Genomic DNA, 16,410 nt, shown 5'->3' with positions numbered 1-16,410 from the left:
ATGTTCTCCAAAAGCTCCTGTGAACTGTTTCCCTCCTTCCTTTTACAGGGGATTCTAGACCGGTTGAATGGGGGCGAGGTGGTGATTGGAGATGGAGGGTTTGTCTTCGCCCTGGAGAAGAGGGGGTATGTGAAAGCTGGACCCTGGACCCCAGAAGCGGTCGTAGAGCACCCAGAAGCTGGTGAGTTTCTCCATTGCCACTGCCCAGCAGGAAAATGCATTTATAATAATAATAATGATGATGATGGTATTTGTTAAGCGCTTACTATGTGCAAAGCACCGTTCTAAGCACTTGGGGGATACAAGTAATCAGGTTGTCCCCCGTGGGGCTCACAGTCTTAATCCCCATTTTACAGCTGACGGAACTGAGGCCCAGAGAAGTGAAGTGGCTTGCCCAAGGTCACACAGCTGACAAGTGGCGGAGCCGGGATTCAAATCCATGACCTCTAACTCCCAAGCCCGTGCTCTTTCCACGGAGCCACGCTGCTTCTCTGATGATTCCCCTTTTCAAAACCTGCTTGAGAGATGGGACCTCTGTTCTCACCCTCCTGGAAACTTTCATTGTATGTAAGTGGGCGGCAGATGACCAAGAGCTAAATAAGAAGCAGCATGGCTCAGTGGAAAGAGCACGGGCTTTGGAGTCAGAGGTCATGGGTTCGAATCCCAGCTCCTCCACATGTCTGCTGTGTGACCTTGGGCAAGTCACTTAACTTCTCTGAGCCTCAGTTACCTCATCTGTAAAATGGGGATTAAGACTGTGAGCCCCACATGGGACAACCTGATCACTTTGTAACCCCCCCAGCACTTAGAACAGTGCTTTGCACATAGTAAGCGCTTAACAAATGCCAATGTTATTATTATTATTATTATTATTATTATTATTATTATTATTAAGTGCAAGTCCCTGTAGAGCAGGAGAGCAGAGGTTGCTCAGCCTTATACAAGGTCCCCTCAACTACAGCCCTGTAGGGGCTGAAACTCCCGGCCTGGTCCAACTTGTCGCTGACAAGTGGCGGAGCCGGGATTAGAACAAGGGTTTAGCGTGGGTGTGAGACTGTGGAAACTGAGGTAATGACTGAACCTGATTCAACCCAATTAAGTCTGTTTTTGTGCCAGACCGGCCTGGTCTCTCACAGCAATGACCTGGAGGATGAGGCTGCGGCTGTCCTATGAAACCGTAATAATCCTTACGGGATTTGTGAGCCCCACGTGGGACAAGATTTATGTCCGATCCAATTCTCTTGTATCTACCCCAGAGCAGAGTTCAGTACTTGGCACTTGGCACAATACTTGCCCCTTCCTTCCTCTCCCCCTCGTCCCCCTCTCCATCCCCCCATCTTACCTCCTTCCCTTCCCCACAGCACCTGTATATATGTATATATGTTTGTACATATTTTTTTTTTACTCTATTTATTTATTTATTTTATTTGTACATATCTATTCTATTTATTTTACCTTGTTAGTATGTTTGGCTTTGTTCTCTGTCTCCCCCTTTTAGACTGTGAGCCCACTGTTGGGTAGGGACTGTCTCTATATGTTGCCAATTTGTACTTCCCACGCGCTTAGTACAGTGCACATAGTAAGCGCTCAATAAATACGATTGATGATGATGATGATGGCACCCAGTAAGCGTTTAAGAAATAGTATCATCATCGTTAGTATTATTTGCTTAGTGTGCTACGTGGGGTAGGCACGTGGTTATGTGATCAAACATAATAATGATGGTATTTATAAAGCGCTTACTATATGCCAAGCACTGTTCTAAGCGCAGGAGTAGATACAGGGTCATCAGGTTGTCCCACGTGGGGCTCACAGTCTTCATCCCCATTTTACAGGTGAGGTGACTGAGGCACAGAGAAGTGAAGTGGCTTGCTCAAAGTCACACGGCAGACAAGTGGCGGAGCCAGGATTAGAACTCACGACCTCTGACTCCCAAGCCTGTGCTGTTTCCACTAAGCGACACTGCTTCTCCCTGTCCCTCAGGGGACTCGGGATCTAGTCGATCCCTATCCTTCAGATAGGGAAACTGAGGCCCACTGAGGTTAAAGTGACTTGTCCAAGGTCACACAATAGGCCAGTGGCAGAGCTGGGACTCAAACCCAGGTCTCCCGATTCCCCATGCTTGTGCTCTTTCCATGAAGCCACACTCCCTCCCCAAACGACCGCTGCTCAGGGTGATACTCACCTTAATTGAAGTCTTTTTGTCAAGTAAATGGGTACAGCATTTTGCAGTAAATGAGATGCGAGGCCGGGGAGGGTGTGAGAACGGGATCCATCGGTATAATTTCTCCTTTAATCTTGCAGTTCTCCAGCTTCATCGTGAGTTCCTCCGGGCCGGATCAAATGTCATGCAGACATTTACCTTTTTCGCTGGGGAGGACTCTCTGGACTGCAAGGTAGACTCTGATGCAGAACAAGAAATTCCACAATTAAAATATCTTCTTAGTGGGACCTGGCAGAAATGGCCTGAAAACATCCTTGAGTTTCTCATCCAGGGACATTATCTACTTTTCTCAAGGGTTACCGCACCAAGAAAAAGTGAGCCCCAGCCCTCCCCCATTCCTCTGGAGGAACCAGCAGTCTTCCATTCCCCGATAATAATAATCAATCAATCAATCATATTTATTCATCATCATCATCAATAATAATAATAATAATCAATCAGTCGTATTTATTGAGCGCTTACTGTGTGCAGAGCACTGTACTAAGTGCTTGGAAAGTACCAGTTGGCAACATACAGAGACGGTTCCTACCCAACAGTGGGCTCACAGTCTAGAAGACTGTGATAGACTAGATAGACTGTGATAGACTAGAAGACAAATGCCATAATAATGGCATTTGTTAAGCCTTACTATGTGCAAAGCACTGTTCTAAGCGCTGGGGAGGATACAAAGCGATCAGGTTGTCCCAGGTGGGGCTCACAGTCTTAATCCCCATTTTCCAGATGAGGGAACCGAGGCACAGAGAAGTGAAGTGACTTGCCCAAAGTCACACAGCTGACAAGCGGTGGAACCGGGATTAGAACCCATGACCTCCGCCTCCCAAGCCCGGGCTCTTCCCACTGAGCCGCGTGGCAACACATCCACAAAGGGTGCCCATACCTCCTCAGGAGTCTGGGGGACCAGAGGGGGCTGGAATTTGGGGCTGGGGAGCAAGTGGGATAAGACTTGGGAGGGGCAGGGCATAAATTGGCATAAATTGGCATAAATGCCAACTTTTCACTGTAAGCGTGGGGGCGATTTTAGGCAAGGGGGTTAGGCACCGGGAGGGAATAGGCTTCAAAGAGCCAACGGGCCAGAAATCCACCGTGTTGGACCTTTGGAACCCCGATTGGAAACTCTCAGGGATTGTCAGAGACCGGGAGTGAGTGAGAGCCCCTTCCTTCCTCTCCCCCTCGTCCCCCTCTCCATCCCCCCCATCTTACCTCCTTCCCTTCCCCACAGCACCTGTATATATGTATATAAGTTTGTACATATTTATTACTCTATTTTACCTGTACATATCTATTCGATTTATTTTATTTTGTTAGTATGTTTGGTTTTGTTCTCTGTCTCCCCTTTTTAGACTGTGAGCCCACTGTTGGGTAGGGGCCGTCTCTATATGTTGCCAACTTGGACTTCCCAAGCGCTTAGTCCAGTGCTCTGCACACAGTAAGCGCTCAATAAATACGATTGATGATGATGATGATGAGAGGAGGCCTCCAGTCGAAACTGCTTTGCAGGGTGATTTCACTATCCAAATCCCAGGGAGCGATATCCCTCATCGCCCTCATGGAGCGGGATCCTACGCCCCCGCAGAACTCAGCAGAGTTCCCCTGATTCAGCCACTTACCAGCTCTGGATTTTTTTGTTGTTATAATAATAATAATGATAGCATTTATTAAGAGCTTACTATGTGCAAAGCACTGTTCTAAGTGCTGGGGAGGTTACGAGGTGATCAGGTTGTCCCACTGGGGGCTCACAGTCTTGATCCCCATTTTACAGATGAGGGAACTGAGGCGCAGAGAAGTTAAGTGACTTGCCCAAAGTCACACAGCTGACAGTTGGCGGAGCTGGGATTCGAACCCATGACCTCTGACTCCAAAGCCCGGGCTCTTTCCAGTGAGCTACGCTGTTGTTGCTGTTAATCTTTTTTTATATATATATTCGTTAAGCGCTATGTGCCAGGAACCGTACTAAGCACTAGGGCAGATACAAGATATCCAGGTTGGACACAATCCCTGGTCCAGAGCAATCCCCATTTTACAGATGAGGTAACTGAAGCACAGAGAAGGTAACTGACTTGCCCAAGGTCACACAGCAGACAGCGGCAGAGCTGGAATTAGAACTCAGATCCTCTGACTTTGCTTTCCCCACAAGTCCAACCACAGTGCTTACAAAGAAGCTTACAGAGAAGCAGCGTGGCTCAGTGGAAAGAGCACGGGCTTTGGAGTCAGAGGTCATGGGTTCGAATGCCGCCTCTGCCACATGTCTGCTGTGTGACCTTGGGCAAGTCGCTTCACTTCTCTGAGCCTCAGTTACCTCATCTGTAAAATGGGGATTAAGACTGTGAGCCCGACACGGGACAACCTCATCACCTTGTATCCCCTCCCAGCGCTTAGAACAGTGCTTGGCACGTAGTAAGCGCTTAACAAACACCATTTAAAAAAAAAATACTGACTGTCCTGAGGAGAAGGAGAGGGGTCTCTGTCCCACTGGGGTATGCGATAAGAGAATCAATCAATCAATCATAATTTTTGAGGGCTTACTGTATGCACAGCACTGTACTAAGTGCTTGGGAGAGAACAATGTGACAGTCGGTACACATACTTGACAGTCGGTACACATACTCCCTGCCCACAGTGAGTTTGCAGTCTAGAGAAATGGTAGAAAAACCTCAGTCTCCTCTTTAAACTAATACCGTTCCAGGGAGTGAAAATTGGAATGATCGAAAAATAAACCCTATTTCTGGAAAATAACTGAAATTTGAAATGGGGTCCGCTACCAAAAAGATAATGTGTAAATTCAAATTAATATCTATCGGAGGTCCGCTTTTGTTAACCGATTTAAAATACGTGACATTGTGAGGGAGAAGCCCATATTTCATCTCCCAGCAATCTCACTGAAACAATTTCACGTTTCTGTCTGGCCGGCCTGCTGATGAAGTGGAACGTCCTCATATATTAAACTGCTTATTTAACTTACTAATGCAATAAGAAATATTTTTAAAATGCCGTTCTCTAGAACTAATCAAAACTGTGCTCAGAGGAACAAGTGGCTGGGACTGAGATTTCTATCGCTATTGACAACGTATTCACCCTAAGTCTTATTTCTCAAATTTTAGTGGAAGAAAATCAACGAAGCGGCCTGTGACCTCGCCAGAGAAGTAGCCGAAGAAGGGGACGGCCTGGTAGCTGGGGGGATCAGCCGGACCCCGTCGTACCAAAGTCGTAAGGGCGAAGCGGAAATTAAAAGCGTTTTTCAACAGCAACTAGAGGTCTTCATCCGAAAGAACGTGGACTTCCTGATTGCGGAGGTGAGCCTCAGAGGAAAAGGGCCGGATCGTCGTCAATCAATCAATCAATCAATCAATCGTATTTATTGAGCGCTTACTGTGTGCAGAGCACTGGACTAAGTGCTTGGGAAGTACAAGTTGGCAACATATACAGTCCCTACCCAACAGTGGGCTCACAGTCTAAAAGGGGGAGACAGAGAACAAAACCAAACATACTAACAAAATAAAATAAATAGAATAGATATGTACAGGTAAAATAAATAAATAAATAAATAAATAGAGTAATGATAATACTAATAAATACTAATACTAAATACTAATACTAATACTAAATACTAATACTAATACTAATAATAATAATAATAAATAGAGTCAACAAACTGGGGGTGGTCAATGGGGTGACCCTAACTCTCCCGCTGAAGCCGGAGGGCGACTCCCTTGAAGAAGATCCTGGCATGGTGGATATAGTTTTAGCGTATTCTCCCAAGCACTTAATACAGTGCTCTGCACACAATAAGTACTCAACGGGAGCGGCATGGTGTAGCGAAGACAGCACAGGCCTGGGAATCAGAAGGTCATGGGTTCTAATCCCTGCTCTCGCTCTCGCCTGTCCCGCCATCGACCCCCGGCCCACGTCATCCCCCGGGCCTGGAATGCCCTCCCTCTGCCCCTCCGCCAAGCTAGCTCTCTTCCTCCCTTCAAGGCCCTGCTGAAAGCTCACCTCCTCCAGGAGGCCTTCCCAGACTGAGCCCCTTCCTTCCTCTCCCCCTCGTCCCCCTCTCCATCCCCCCATCTTACCTCCTTCCCTTCCCCACAGCACCTGTATATATGTATAGATGTTTGTACATATTTTTTACTCTATTTATTTATTTATTTATTTTATTTGTACATATCTATTCTATTTATTTTATTTTGTTAGTATGTTTGGTTTTGTTCTCTGTCTCCCCCTTTTAGACTGTGAGCCCACTGTTGGGTAGGGACTGTCTCTATATGTTGCCAATTTGTACTTCCCAAGCGCTTAGTACAGTGCTCTGCACATAGTAAGCGCTCAATAAATACGATTGATTGATTGATTGATTGCTCTGCCACATCTGCTGTGTGACCTTGGGCAAGTCCCTTAACTTCTCTGTGTCTGTTACCTCAAGGGTAAAATAGCAATACCTGTTCTCCCGCCTACTTAGGTTTTGAGCCCTGTGCGTGGCAGGGACTCTATCTGACCTGATTATTTTGTATCTTCCCCCTTGAAAACAGCGCTAGACGCACGGCAAGTGCTTAACAAATACCACTGTTATTACGATCATTATTATAATGATCTTCTATAATGATTATAATGATCTATTATAATGATCTGTACTTCCCAAACGCTTAGTACAGTGCTCTGCACATAGTAAGCGCTCAATAAATACGATTGATGATGATGATAATTGAGGTGCAGGTGCTAGAAGCGGCGTGGCTCAGTGGAAAGAGCCCGGGCTTGGGAGTCCGAGGTCATGGGTTCTAATCCCGGCTCCACCACTTATCAGCTGTGTGATACTTTGGGCAAGTCACTTCACTTCTCTGGGCCTCAGTTCCCTCCTCTGCAAAATGAGGATTAAGACTGTGACCCACCCGTGGGACAACCTGATCACCTTGTATCTACCCCAGCGCTTAGAACAGTGCTTGGCACATAGTAAGCACTTAACAAATACCATTAATACCAGTAAATGCTCAATAAATACGATTGATTGATTGATTGATTGGTTAATAATAACAAAGCACTTAACAAATACCATTATTGTTATTATTAACCAGTCAATCAATCAATCGTATTTATTGAGCATTTACTGTGTGCAGAGCACTGTACTAAGCGCTTGGGAAGTCCAAGTTGGCAACATATAGAGACGGTCCCTACCCAACAGTGGGCTCACAGTCTAAAAGGGGGAGAAGGAAGCGTCTGATCTTTCTGCCCATCTGGGCCCAGGGCTGGCAAGGGACTCCTCTCCTTCGTTCAAAGGTTACCCCAAGGGCTAATTGTCCTTGTCCTTTTAATAATAATAATTAATAATTGTGGCATTTGTTAAGCGCTTACTATGTGTCAGGTACTGTACTAAGCGCTGGGGTGGATACAAGCTAATGTGGTTGGACACAGTCCCTGTCCCACGTGAGGCTCACAGTCTCACAGTTTCTGGGTGGATTGTCAGCAGCTATCCTATCCCTCCTCTGCATTACAATTCCGGCCCTGCCTGCATCAGGCAGAGAAGTTGGCACAATTTTGTGGTCGAGGACGTAGCAGGATTTTCTCCTTCAGGCGTTTCCTGGTATCCTGAAGATCCTCTCCCTTCTCCTTGAGGCCTTCAGAGATTAATCCGTCCTGACTGAGCGTTCAAAATCCTCCTTCCTCTCCCCCCATACTTGTTGATAGCTAAAGGTTGCACAGTGTCACTGATTCCCGCACTCTCTCTTTTATTCACCCCTCGGTCGTGTGATTTGTATGTTCCGTATCTGAATTAATTCTTTCTCAGATTGTGAGCCTTTTGAAAGCAGGAACTGTCTCGTGTTCTCCGGTGTAATCTCCCACAGCACTAGTCAGTGCTCTGTGCTTTGTGGACACTCAATAGACACTCTTGAACCCACGGTATTTATTAAGTTCCTGCGGCATTGAGGGTTTAGGGGCTGTCCACGGGAGCAAACACACATTCCCAGCTCGAGCGGAGCTTCTGCTCTGGTTGGGAAGACAGACCAAGATTATTTAGGGAAGGGATGATCGACATATAAGCTCTTTTGCGTAGGCGATCCTAGTAGGATAATCTTTTTTCATTTCCCAATGAGGGAACCTGAGAATAAGCATGGAGAAAATACTCAGAAAAGCTGCAATGGGTTCACTGTTACTACTGTGTCACGTGAGTGCTAGTTAATGGCATTTCCTTCAGTATTTTGAGCACGTTGAAGAAGCCCTGTGGGCTGTCGAAGTCTTAAAGGCGTCTGGGAAGCCTGTGGCGGCTACCATGTGCATCGGTCCGGAGGGAGATGTGCACGGAATTCCGCCCGGAGAATGTGCCATCCGGCTGGTCAAGGCTGGTAAGCTTTTAGTCTGAGGATTTGCAGCAGCTTCTGAAGCTAGTGAGGGGACCCTCAATCCAACTTGTACTTCCCAAGCGCTTAGTACAGTGCTCTGCACACAGTAAGTGCTCAATAAATACGATTGAATGAATGAATGAATGAACATGGTGCCCGACCACGTGCTTTGTCTTGGCCAGAAGGAGAACTGGGTAACATTCTTCCAACGGCGTGAGCCTGATTGAATTCAGCGCAACACGCGTGGGAAGAAACGGTCGTATGCGTCCGTTTGATGTCACACGTGGGAGAGAAGCAGCGTGGCTCAGTGGAAAGAGCCCGGGCTTTGGAGTCAGAGGTCATGGGTTCAAATCCCGACTCCGCCACTTGTCAGCTGTGTGACCTTGGGCACTTCTCTGGGCCTCAGTTCCCTCATCTGTAAAATGGGGATTAAGACTGTGAGCCCCCCGTGGGACAACCTGATCACCTTGTAACCTCCCCAGTGCTTAGAACAGTGCTTTGCACATAGTAAGCACTTAATAAATGCTATCATTAAGTACAGTGTGAGCCTGGGGTGTGCAAGAATGCAACCCTCAAATTTGTATGAGAAATTACAATCTGTTGACTCTTCTTAACAAGTCTACAATCAATCCCATGTAAATCAATCACAAGTATTCAGTGCTCACTGTATGCAGAACACTGTACTAAGCACTTCGGAGGTACACTAGAGATAAAAGTTAAGACCCTTACCCTCCAGAAGCATACAACTTAATAGGGGATTCAGAAACAGAGTAAATTTCAGATCAATCAATCAGTCAGTAGCATTTATTGAACACTTACTGTTTGCAGAGCACTGTTCTAAGAGCTTGGGAGAATATAATACGACAGTCCCTACCCACGAGGACCTTACAGTCTTGAGGAAAAAGAGGAAAAAAACTGTAGTCTACAGAGGAGGAAAAATAGATTGGAGAGTTGGAGAGGTGAAGTAGTACTTGAGTAGTACTTAATGCTAAAGTGGGTAGGAGGGGTTTGTTAGTACAATTGCGATGATATGACCTAGGAAGAAAAAAATGAATGAGGGAAGGAGAAAAGGGGAAAATGAATCCTGGAGGAGGTAAATGTTCGGGGAAATGGGAAAAGTGAAGCCTGGAGGAGGTAAATGTTTGGAGAAACGGGGAAAGTGAATCCTGGAGGTGGTAAATGTTTGGAGAAACGGGGAAAGTGAATCCTGGAGGAGGTAAATGTCCTTCTTTTAGGAGCCTCTCTCGTTGGAGTGAACTGCCGTTTTGGGCCTGTGACTAGCTTGAAAACCATGTCGCTCATGAAGCACGGCTTGAAGTCTGCTGGCTTGAAAGCTCACCTCATGGTCCAGACGCTGGCATTCCACACCCCTGACTGTGGCAGAGCCGGATATGTCGATCTCCCAGAATATCCTTTCGGTAAGTTGTGGCATTTGTCAAATGGTCTCTCTGGTTGTCTGTTTGGGACAGAATGCAGAATCGTAATGTTGCCCAGTCCTTTCTTTGATTCCATCAGCCCCACTTACGGGCCACGCTCAATCGCAAATGGCAAGGCAAGATCACAAACAACAAAGTTAGGGAGCATAGCAGTCTCCTAGCCTCCAAGCTGTGCTTGCCTACACACAGATGTCCTGGGGCCCCTATGTGAGGAGAAGGAGTGATAGCAGGTTACCCAAACAACTGCTGTAAGAGGCGCTTAAAGTGGAAAACAAAAAGTTAGGAGGCCTTGTAAAGTCATAGAGAAGCAAGGCCTCAGACAATGTATCCCAGCTGAAAACTGGGAATCAACTGCGGAGGATGGACCAGCATGGCATTTTGCTAGCAAGAAGGGAGTAGCGTTAGAGAAGCGGTATGACACAGTGGAAAGAGACTGGGCGTGGGATTCAGAGGACCTGGGTTCTAATCCTGACACTGCTACGTTGGTCTTTTCATAAGTGAACTCCACCATCGACGATACCTCCTTTGAATTTGATGGACAACCACAGATTCATTTTCTCATCTTTCCAATTATTCATTCATTCATTCAATCGTATTTATTGAGGGCTTACTGTGTGCAGAGCGCTGTACTAAGCGCTTGGGAAGTACAAGTATAGAGAAGCAGCGTGGCTCAGTGGAAAGAGCCTGGGCTTTGGAGCCAGAGGTCATCGGTTCAAATCCCAGCTCCGCCACTTGCCAGCTGTGTAACCTTGGGCAAGTCACCTAACTTCTCCGTGCCTCAGTTACCTCATCTGTAAAATGGGGATTAAGACTGTGAGCCCCCCGTGGGACAACCTGATCACCTTGTAAACTCCCCAGTGCTTAGAACAGTGCTTTGCACATAGTAAGTGCTTAATAAATGCCATCATCATCAGCATCAACAAGTCGGCAATGTATAGAGATGGTCCCTACCCAACGACGGGCTCACAGTCTAGAAGGGGGAGACAGACAACAAAACAAAACATGGAGACAGGTGTCAAAATCGTCAGAACAAATAGAATTAAAGCCATAATTATAATGCAATTGCCAGTTATAGCTTTATAGCTACAGAGCTGTATTCTCTCTCCTCCTCCATCTGTTTGTAAATCATCTGAGTCTGCTTTGCCTGTTTGTGCTGTGGGTGCCCTATAAAGAATAGAGCAGAGCCCTGCCTTTGTGGAGCTTACAATCTAAGCTAGGGTGGAAAAACACGAATGAGAAGCTGATCAATCAATCAATCAATCAATCGTTTTTATTGAGCGCTTACTGTGTGCAGAGCACTGTACTAAGCGCTTGGGAAGTACAAGTTGGCAACATATAGAGACGGTCCCTACCCAACAGTGGGCTCACAGTCTAGATCAATCAATTGTATTTATTGAGCACTTACTGTGTGCAGAGCACTGTACTAGATGTAATACTGTCATAAAAAAGTGTGGATAAACAGTCAAATGCACACTCAGACTGAGCTGAAGAGGCTGAAGAGGTTATAGATTTTGCTGGGGGTGGGGGGTAAGAAAACAAATAGTGTGGCCTATTGATTACAGCACGGGCCTGGGGGCCAGAAGGATGTGAGTTCTAATTCTGGCTCTTGTCTGCTCTGTGACTTTGGGCAGATCTCTTCACTTCTCTGGGCTTCAGTTACCTCATCTGTAAAATGGGGAGTAAGTCTGTGAGCCCCATGAAAGACATTGTGTATGCCCAACCTGATTAGTTTGTATCTCTCTCAGCGTTCAGAATAGTCATCCCCCTTCCCAGCCCCCTGCACTTATGTACATATCTGTAATTTATTTATATTAATATCTGTCTCCCCCCTACCGTGCCCCCCCCCCCCGAGACTATAAGCTCGTTGTGGGCAAGATATATGTCTGTTTATTGTTGTATTGTAATAATAATAATGATGGCATTTATTAAGCGCTTACTATTTGCAAAGCACTGTTCTAAGCGCTAGGGAGGATACAAGGAGGTCAGGTTGTCCCACAGGGGGCTCACAGTCTTCATCCCCATTTTACAGATGAGGTAACTGAGGCCCAGAGAAGTGAAGTGACTTGCCCAAAGTCACACAGCTGACAATTGGTGGAGCTGGGATTTGAACCCATGACTTCTGACTCCAAAGCCCAGGCTCTTTTCCGCTGAGCCACACTGCTTCTCTAATCTAATTTGTACTCTCCCAAGCTCTCAGTACAGCGCTCTGCACACAGTAAGCGCTCAATAAATACGATTGAATGAATGAACAGTGTCTGGCACATGGTAAGCGCTTAACAGATACCGTAAAAAAAAAAAAACAGAATAGCACAATGGATAGGAGTGGAGAGGCTGAGCCCAAGGGACAACTTTGTTGAAATGGCAGGTCAAAATGATGTGCACATATTCCTGTCTTTTGTGTTGTGTGTAACTTTATGTTTGAGGTTTTGTGGGCTCTGTGTTTCTTCATCCTCTTTCCTCCCTTTCAGGTGTAAACTCTTCAGAGCCCAAGGCCTGTGTCCACGAAGCGAGGGTGAGAAAAAATACATGTTAACAGGGCTGAAGCGAATGAAGAGTCTTTTCATTTCAGGCCTGGAACCCAGAGTTGCTACCCGGTGGGACGTCCAGAAATACGCCCGCGAGGCCTACGAGCTGGGCGTGAGGTACATCGGCGGCTGCTGTGGGTTCGAACCCTACCACGTCCGAGCCATCGCCGAGGAGCTGGCCCCGGAGCGGGGGTTTCTGCCGCCGGCGTCCGACAAGCACGGGAGCTGGGGCAGCGGCCTGGACATGCACACCAAACCCTGGATTAGGGCCAGGTAGGCGCGTTTCATCATCATCATCATCAATCGTATTTATTGAGCGCTTACTGTGTGCAGAGCACTGTACTAAGCGCTTGGGAAGTACAAATTGGCAACATATAGAGACAGTCCCTACCCAACAGTGGGCTCACAGTCTAAAAGTCGAAGTTTCACTTCGACTCCCACGTTGGGCAGCTGCGGCGCCGGTGATGTGGCACAAGGGCGACCGCTAGAAATTTCTTAACTGATTTTCTGGGTGAACTGTTGTCCGCCAGCGGACTTGGCACGACTGACTCCATTTTGTGCATACCGACAGTAACCCTCCATTTTGTGCAGGCCGAGAGCAACTCCTTTTTGTATTTACGCAAGGCTCCACAACAGAATGTCTTCAAGGCCAGTAACAAGTAACACCTGTCTATGCAAGGTCATAGGGCAGATAACAACAACCAGTACAAGGCTGTGCGAACAGAGACTAATGAGAATTTATAACATATAACATAACATACATCTCCCCCTTATATTCATTCATTCATTCAAGCGTATTTATTGAGCACTTACTGTGTGCAGAGCACTGTACTAAGCGCTTGGGAAGTCCAAGATGGCAACATCTAGAGTCGGTCCCTACCTAACAGCGGACTCACAGTCTAGAAGGGGGAGACAGAGAACAAAACAAAACATATTAACAAAATAAAATAAATAGAAAAAATATGTACACGTAAAATAAATAAATAAATAAATAGAGTAATAAATACGTACACGTAAAATAAATAAATAGAGTAATAAATACGTACAAACATATATAGACTTCTAGACTGTGAGCCCGCTGTTGGGTAGGGACCGTCTCTATATGTTGCCAACTTATACTTCCCAAGCGCTTAGTACAGTGCTCTGCATCCAGTAAGCGCTCAGTAAATACGATTGAATGAATGAATAACATCCTGTCGGTCCTAATTGGTTCCCTGAAGTTCCCATTGCTCGCTCCCGTGTTGCTTTAACTCAATAAAAGAAACAGTGGGAATGGGATCGGGGCTGCTTGCCACTCGTACCTCACGTACCCTGTCCCACATGGGGCTCACAGCCTTAATCCCTATTTTACAGAAGAGGTAAGTGAGGCACTGAGAAGTTAAGTGACAGCGTGGCTCAGTGGAAAGAGCCCGGGCTTGGGAGCCAGAGGTCATGGGTTCTAATCCCGGCTACGCCATTTGTCAGCTGTGTGACTTTGGGCAAGTCGCTTTACTTCTCTGAGCCTCAGTTACCTCATCTGTAAAATGGAGATGAAGACTGTGAGCCCCCTGTGGGACAACCTGATCACCTTGTATCCCCCCCAGCGCTTAGTACAGTGCTCTGCACACAGTAAGCGCTCAATAAATACGTATGAATGAATGACTCTGCGTCACCACCTTGGGTTCTCGAACCCTGAGGCCGATTTACACCGATTTACCTATTTTGCACCCTTCTTGTTGATAACAGTGACCAAGGGCAAATCATTGAAATTCTTTTTTTTTTCTTTTAACGGTATTTGTTAAGCACTTACTTTATTCCAGGCACTGAGCCCACTGTTGGGTAGGGACTGTCTCTATATGTTGCCAACTTGTACTTTCCAAGCGTTTAGTACAGTGCTCTGCACACAGTAAGTGCTCAATAAATACGATTGATTAATTGATTGATTGATACCAGCTAATGAGGTTGGACACAGTCCCTGCCTCACATGGGGCTCACAGTCCTAATCCCCATTTTACACACGAGGTAACCGAGCACAGAGAAGTGAAGTGACTTGTCCAAGGTCACACAGCAGATATGGGGCAAGGGCAGGATTAGAACCCATCTCCTCTGACTCCAAGGCCCGTTCTCTGTCCACTAGGCCACTCTGCTTCTTGTGTAATAGATTTATCACAACAGTCCATTGAGGTCATAACTGTAATCGGCACGGCCTAGTGGAGCTGTGCCTCAGGCCACTTTTACGTATCCTTGGACAAAAACAAAAAAATGATGGCATTTGTTAAGCGCTAACTATGTGCAAAGCACTGTTCTAAGCACTGGGGGGGATACAAGGTGATCAGGTTGTCCCACGGGGGGCTCACAGTCTTCATCTCCATTTTACGGATGAGGGAACCGAGGCTCAGAGAAGTAAAGCGACTTGCCCAAAGTCACACAGCTGACACATGGCGTAGCCGGGATTAGAACCCATGACCTCTGGCTCCCAAGCCCGGGCTCTTTCCACTGAGCCACGCTGTCACTTAACTTCTCAGAGCCTCATTTCCCTCTTCTGTAAAACGGGGATTAAGACCGTGAGCCCCATGTGGGACAGGGACTGGGTTCAACCTGATTACTTTCTATCTACCCCAGGGCTTAGAACAGTGCCTGGCACGGAGTGAGCGTTTAGCAAATACCAAAATAAAAGTTGTAAAGCTCTGGGGAAAGACTGAACGCTATATAAATGGTAAATAAATATGAAACAGCTGGACATTTTGTGGTATTTCTGAATTATACTTGAATTCGCATCTTGCGGGAGGTCAGGAGGACAAAAGTCTCCAATGGTATTAACCAGACATTAATGTTTGCCACATAATCCTATAAACAAGACTGAGACCTTTCAGACTCTGGACCCTCTCTCATTTTGGATTCTAAAATGTTGTTTTTTTTTGCCTCCACTCAGGGCGAGGAAGGAGTATTGGCAGAATCTGCCGCTCGCTTCTGGCAGACCGTACTGTCCTTCGATGTCACGGCCAGATGCTTGACCAAAGGAACCGCTGAGCTGATGCAGCAAGCAACCACTGGCCCAGAACTGGGTCCCAATCCCACCTCTGGATTCTTTCCCAGTGCTTAGTACAGTGCTCTTCCTGTGCTAAGCACTTAATAAATACTACTACTACTACTACTAATAATAGTGATGGTATTTGTTGAGGGCTTACTATGTGTCAGGAACTGTACCAAGTGCTGGGGTGGATGTGAGCAAGAAGCAGCGTGGCTCAGTGGAAAGAGCCTGGGTTTCGGGGTCAGAGGTCATGGGTTCGAATCCCGACTCCTCCACTTGTCAGCTGTGTGACTTTGGGCAAGTCACTTGACTCCTCTGGGCCTCAGTTACCTCATCTGGAAAATGGGGATTAAGTTTGTGAGCCCCACGCGGGACAAGTTGATTACCTTGTATCTACCCCAGCGCTTAGAACAGTGCTTTGCACGTAGTAAGCGCTTAATAAATGCCATAAAAAAAAAAGGTTGGACACAGGCCCTGTCCCATGTCGGGCTCACAGGCTCAGCCCCCATTTTACAGATGAGGGAACTGAGGCCCAGAGAAGTAAAGTGACTTGCCCAAGGTCACACAGCAGACTTGTGTGCTGAGCGGGGATTAGAATTTTCTGACTCCCAAACCTGTGGTCTATCCACTACACTATACACCATTACACAGCATTTACTATGGGTTAGGTACTTAGAGAAGCAGTGTGGCTCAGTGGAAAGAGCCCGGGCTTTGGAGTCAGAGGTCACGGGTTCAAATCCTGGCTCCGCCTATTGTCAGCTGGGTGACTTTGGGCAAGTCACTTCACTTCTCTGTGCCTCAGTGACCTCATCTGTAAAATGGGGATTAAGACTGAGAGCGCCCCGTGGGACAACCTGATCACCTTGTAACCTCCCCAGTGCTTAGAACAGTG

The 16,410-nt window shown here is 46.7% G+C and overlaps 1 protein-coding gene across 1 annotated transcript; it reads left to right on the top strand.

Moving 5' to 3' along the window:
* LOC119944560 (S-methylmethionine--homocysteine S-methyltransferase BHMT2-like) lies at positions 1-15,641 on the top strand. The gene is given in 8 exon segments (XM_038765556.1): positions 1-181; positions 2,305-2,396; positions 5,323-5,514; positions 8,403-8,550; positions 9,783-9,965; positions 12,553-12,781; positions 15,420-15,496; positions 15,499-15,641. Coding segments are annotated over 8 exon segments (1,194 nt in total). The 3' UTR covers positions 15,591-15,641.
* The last annotated feature ends 769 nt before the right edge of the window (positions 15,642-16,410 follow it).

The sequence above is a fragment of the Tachyglossus aculeatus genome, chromosome 23, assembly GCF_015852505.1.
Source record: "Tachyglossus aculeatus isolate mTacAcu1 chromosome 23, mTacAcu1.pri, whole genome shotgun sequence".
In the NCBI taxonomy this organism is placed as follows: domain Eukaryota; kingdom Metazoa; phylum Chordata; class Mammalia; order Monotremata; family Tachyglossidae; genus Tachyglossus; species Tachyglossus aculeatus.
This window is presented reverse-complemented; position numbering and strand designations above follow the sequence as displayed.